This window comes from the organism of the source record quoted next, unplaced genomic scaffold (assembly GCF_019419815.1).
Source record: "Pyrus x bretschneideri cultivar Hongxiangsu unplaced genomic scaffold, Pyrus_bretschneideri_v1 Contig104, whole genome shotgun sequence".
Taxonomy (NCBI): domain Eukaryota; kingdom Viridiplantae; phylum Streptophyta; class Magnoliopsida; order Rosales; family Rosaceae; genus Pyrus; species Pyrus x bretschneideri.
This window is the reverse complement of record NW_025999396.1, coordinates 402,285-407,974: the sequence shown is the minus strand read 5'-3', so window position 1 is coordinate 407,974 and position 5,690 is coordinate 402,285. Positions and strand designations below refer to the sequence as shown.

The 5,690-nt window shown below is 36.8% G+C and overlaps 1 protein-coding gene across 1 annotated transcript; it reads right to left on the bottom strand.

The window, feature by feature from the left end:
• Window positions 1-2,524: 2,524 nt before the first annotated feature.
• On the bottom strand, window positions 2,525-4,951 carry LOC125471109 (linamarin synthase 2-like). The gene is made up of 2 exons (XM_048571066.1): window positions 4,363-4,951; window positions 2,525-3,639 (listed from the first exon to the last, which is right to left on the bottom strand). The coding sequence occupies exons 1-2, from the start codon at window positions 4,874-4,876 to the stop codon at window positions 2,714-2,716; spliced, it is 1,440 nt and encodes a 479-aa protein (XP_048427023.1). The 5' UTR covers window positions 4,877-4,951; the 3' UTR covers window positions 2,525-2,713.
• Between the last annotated feature and the right edge of the window lie 739 nt (window positions 4,952-5,690).

Genomic DNA, 5,690 nt, shown 5'->3' with positions numbered 1-5,690 from the left:
ATAAGTACAAGATTCACATTGGATAGTAGACATGAATAAACTATCAAACCAAACAATGTGGTCAAGAGTATTGTATTAGAGAAAGACCGTATTGCATTTGTAATCCTAAAACTGAATAGGTTCTCCACCTCTTCTGATTAGCTTGGGTAACCATGACATGCTGCTAGGCGTCAACCATGGTTTGTGGAAGCCCTAAAAGTGTATTATCACTAACGGGAGAATTGAAAGTAAGTTTCAATTCACAATCGATTTGAAAGAGTTTGAATCGCCCACTGCCTCGCTAAAAGGAACCTAATGGATCGTACACCGTGTAAGGTAGAGATTGAAGATTCAACGGAGATGAGTAAGAATAATTAAATGGTTTAATTATTTATGGCAAGGATTAATTAATATGATTATTAATCAAACGAATAAGTTCGTTAAAAACCTCGGGATAGTTTTGGACCTTAAGGCCCAATGGGCTTCGAACGTCAAGTCCATTGACTTAAGTTGTATGACAACTTAATGAATAATGATTCACAAAGGCCCAAATAGCCCAATAAATCCCTAAGGCCGGCCATGTTAGAGAAAGAGTGGGTTTTGACTTATTTACAAGTTTGCCACTCAAATGAATTAAGGTATAAGTGTGACTTAATAGCCAAAATTCATTAAGGGGTTGTTTTTGGGGAAATTGGAGAAACACAAACTCTCCTTTCTCTCTAGAAGTGGCCGGCCACCTTGAGGATAACATCTAGCAATCTTACTTCCTCAAGGTCACTCATTTCTTCTACAATATACCTTGGTGTGGAGACTTAGAGGTTCTCAATTTTGGGAACTTGGAGAAACCTTTTCATCCATCCAAATCCATGGATCTAAGATGCAAGGAATGAAGGCCCTCTCTTTGGGTGATTAGCCTTTGCTTATGCAAAGAGGAATCTACAAAGGTATTGATTTCTCAACTCACTTTATTTTGAGTTGAGTCTTGGTTCACCTATCTACTAGGCTTTGAATTTCATGGGTAAATGTTTTGTTTTAAGTGCATACAAGCATGATTCCGCCTTTAATTGTTACCGCCTTTAATTGTTAATTGCATGCTATTGATGTTGCTTAAATGAACATGTTTTCACAAATTTTCCTTTAGTCCACTCAGAACAAAAGCCAAAAAAAAAAAAAAAAATCATAAAATCATAAAATCAGTTGAAAAAAAAAAACCACAGTTTCCCAAATAAAAAGGTAACAAAAAAAAAAACAAACAAACAAACAAACAAACAAAATGAATGACCATAATTTTCTTCTCTTACATATCGAATAAATAGTTACCTAAAGCAACAAAATCAAGTAACAAATGAAATTCAATCAATTAATGACAATGTAATCCTTCTTGATTATCATCTTGAATCATATTTGATCAATTATACTTACATGAAATGGCATGAGTACCGGAATCTTACCTTTGGAAGTCTTCCACTCTCATTGCTTTCTACTATTATCTCCACCATTGTCATAGGTTAGAGGGAGGGAGAGAGATTGTGTGAGGAGTTGTAGCCGGATTATGAGGTAGGTTTTTCTATACGAGCGCTAGGGTTCCGCTTTCACAGCGTCGAGAAAAGTGGGCTTCTGGCATAAGGTAATTGGTTTGATATAATAAAACTGCAAGAGAGCCATTTAATGTAATGAGAGTGGAAGACTTCCAAAGGTAACATTCCAGTACTTATGCCATTTAAAGTAAAGTATAATTAATCATATGTGATTCAAGATAATAATCAAGAAGGATTATACTATTGTTAAGTGATTGAATTTCGTTTGTTACTTTAAATTTATTATTCTCAAGAGTGGTGTTCTTGGTTAGAATAATCTATCATCTTTGAAAATACTTAAAGATCACCAAAGACATCCGAGTACAAAAAAAGTGATCTTTGGCTAAAATAGAGTGTGTGCTAAGAATCAAACTTTTTTATCTTTTATCCCCACCCCCTCTTCACACTGCATTTGTATGAGTCCTGACAAGAAAAACATTGAAATTAACTACGAAATATAAAAACAAAACTCCACTTAAGTTGACAACAGTTGAAACTGAGAAATCCCTCCCCTACAGGCCACTTGCTCACTAAGGATGTTTCTTTGTGCTCTTTGTTGTTGTCTACATCTAGTGCGCCTCACAAGACATATTGAGTAGCGCACAACACACAACACATTTGGATGAGTCACTCACTTGAGCTCTACATATACGTCAACTATATGGATATGGGTCTTTCTAAACATAATGATTACAATTATACACCGATAAGAGGTATTGCCTTGGGTCCATTTATCGCCTTGTAGATCAACTTGAATTTTTGGTTGCATGCTTGAACTTGCGATTCATGCTTATGAAATTCCGGTGTCAACACACACGCAAAGGACAAAATTGTCCAAGAAAATGAATAAATTTGAATGGAACCAAGCCAATGCATTTGAGGTTTCTGAGTGCATCACATACTGATAGACGAGAGAAATAGAGGGAAGCAAGAAGATATCAAATTAGAGACATAACAGAAGACAAGGATGAACTTTGACACGTGAAGTTGTTTATTTATAGTGAAGGGCTATAAAAACTAGAGAAACTGAGATCCAAATTACCAAACATAAACATTAAAAGGCAATACTAAATGAAAATAAGATAAATCCCTGGTAAATAAAAGCATATATGATAGTTCAGGAAAAGGGACCAAACTTGTTCCTGACCCATAGCAAGTCATTCACCAAGTTGGAGTGCCTCCTTAAGCAATCTCTCAAAATTATTGTATGATGATCCTCCAATATCAGTAGCTTCAACAGCTTTTTTCTTCCATTCCTTTGCCTTTTCCCTCATCTTCATCCCTCCTTCTCCTTCCAGCATTTCCTTAACAAGTGCTTCAATTTCATGGCGCTTCACATCAGGGCTCACCTCCATTCCAATCTCCCACGTTGTGCATGAGTACCGACAATTCGTTTGTTGCTCCGCAAAGAAAGGCCAACAAATTACTGGCACACCATGAGATATAGTTTCAATGGTAGAATTCCAACCACTGTGTGTTAGGAAAGCCCCAACAGATGGATGAGCCAACACTTGGTCCTGTGCACACCAACCTGTAATATAACCCCTATCCTTAATCTCCTCCAAAAATTCCTCGGGCAAAATTGGTGAGTCGCCCTTTACCACGTCAGCCCTAACTATCCATAAAAATGGGTGCTTGCTATTTGCCAGCCCCCATGCAAACTCAATCAAATGCTGGCTTGTCATCATCGTTACGCTGCCATAATTGACGTACACAACTGAATTTGGTTTCTTTTTATCAAGCCATTCCAAACATTTTGTGTCTTCTTTCCATAAGTTTGAGCTAAGTGACTTGCTTTCGGGGAAATGCCTGCCAAGCAAATTAAGGGGGCCGATGGTGTATATGTTGGGGAACATTGTCGATATTACCTCTAACACTTCGCGTTCGAATTCGTCAAATGTGTTGAAAATGATTGCAGAAGAGTTCAAACAGTTAAGTGATTCAGATCCCAAGTAATTAAACATTATGTCGTTGAGATCAGTAACTCTAATGAAACTTGGGATGTCCTTGAGCCGAACATTTTTCATACCTGGGATCCAATCAGTTGGTGTATCGAGTGTGCCATCATGCATGAAATTCTCATCTGAAATGCATGGAAGGTGAAGCATGTGTGATGATAGATAATTATGTTGGCGGTTAGTTGATAAGAAATAAATAAATAAATAAAATTGAGATCTCATGGTTTTATAGGTGATTGGTGCAAAATCCCATAATTTAATCCGACAATCATTTCAACTCGGTCAGGACTGCCTCTTACAAAGTTAAGATTGATTTTATTAAACCAAGTGATCACTACAAATTGATTAAGCTTCCCCAATATCGTGGCAGAAAAGATTTCTGAATAAAATTAACGCATTGATGTACTATATTTGGCAATCTGTTTATTAGACTGGTCCGCTTCTATCAGTAGTGTGATGTGATGCTGGACTAGACCCAATCACACACTAGAAAACAGGACCAGAATCTATAAGCCCCATAATTAATAATAAATCAAAATGAACACAAGAATATAAAAGGTACACAGGAAAGAACAAAGTGTCAAGTCTGGGTTATCTTATCCTTTGGACATGCTGGATTGCAGAGAAGATAAGAGTGCTGGAGTGCAGAGAAGATACGAGGGAACACTGGAAAGCCTAAAGAATCATCTTCTTGGATAAACAAAGGAATATGTACTTGGAAGGGAAGGATGTGGATGATTTAACTCAAGTGTGTCATGATAATTTATGTATACAAAAATGTTCATATACATAAATAAACTGATTAACGACAAAAGCGTAAAAAAAACAAATGGAAATTAAAGAAGTACCTTTGAACGGAATAATGCCACGTTTGACAAGTTCGTTGTATTGCAAGTACCCCATGAAGCCACAAGCAGAGGCCGTCCATAACGTAACCTCCGGAATGCCTAATTCTCTAGCAGCTGTGCTCCCAAAGGTCATGATACCATCTGCAACTATGCAAGTAACTTGTGGCACTTGAGATGAGGAATTGATCTTAGTCACCAGCTCTTTAAACGGACCAAGACAAGTTTTCTTAATGGAGTCACATAAAGTTGGAACATCTTGGGTTCCATCCTTATCCGAAGGAGGCAACCCGTCCGGTATGGTCTCGAACACAAAGTCCGGTAGACCCTTAATGGAGTCGGGACCTTTTGACCGGATTAAACGGTTGTGGTTGAACTCGGTGTTGACAAAGGTTATGTGGAAGTCCCTTGAGTGAATAAACTTGGCCAATTGCATCATGGGGTTAACATGGCCTTGTGCTGGGTATGGGACAAAAACCGCATGCCCTTTTTTGGTTGCTCGTTCTAATGGACTCATCTTCTCTCTTTGGTCTTTACCGAAAACTCGGAAAGTGCTCAGCTTCGAGGTCTTACTCGTGTGGTGAAAGCTAAGTTCAATCCTGTGCTATTTATAGAAAATGCGGGTCAACTTTTCTTTGGCACGTGAAACTGAATGCTTCACTTTAGAGATAGTCTCAAAACCAATTCAGTTTTTTTTATTTTTTTTAAATATAGTTTTCAGATGAAAAATAATAAATAATACATTTTTCTCCGCTTACACACCATTGGTCATAAATAAAAAAAAAAGTAGGTAAAAATAACTCCTTTTTCAAAGTTTATAACAAGAAACTTTTGCCAAACGTCTAATTTTTGTCACACCTTCTAATTATCCTAAAAGAGCCTACTAGTCAATTATCATTTTTTTTTTTTAAATCTTAGCAGACTCTGTAGAACATAATTCACATTTAAGTGGGACTCGGGTCTCATCATCAGGTTTACGACTTGTCCACGTGACATTTTCATAATGAGTATTTACACGTGTATTTACCGACCAATTGAACTAGAAAGTCAAAGTCAGTTATATAAATAGTACATCATGTATTATTATGTAAGTGATGAGAAATTTTATTTTTTATGTTATTAATTTTTTTAACACAAGAATCTCACCACTTGTATAAAAACACGTGATGTACCACTTCGTATTCCAGACATATTGGAATTTTCATCTATTCATCTCAACTTCTTTTCTTCCCTTTCGCAGAAGCTAAGATCTGGATCGGATCAATATTCATACCACTACTCTCTAAGACGTATTACATTATTGGTGTGGTCCTTTCCTCTTTTGTTTTTTT

Coding starts and splice junctions, on each gene's coding strand:
- LOC125471109 (XM_048571066.1), bottom strand. CDS start 4,876: ATGAGTCCATTAGAACGAGCAACCAAAAAAGGGCATGCGGTTTTTGTC. Junction 3,640..4,362: donor TGGCATTATTCCGTTCAAAG/GTACTTCTTTAA, acceptor CATGCATTTCAG/ATGAGAATTTCATGCATGAT.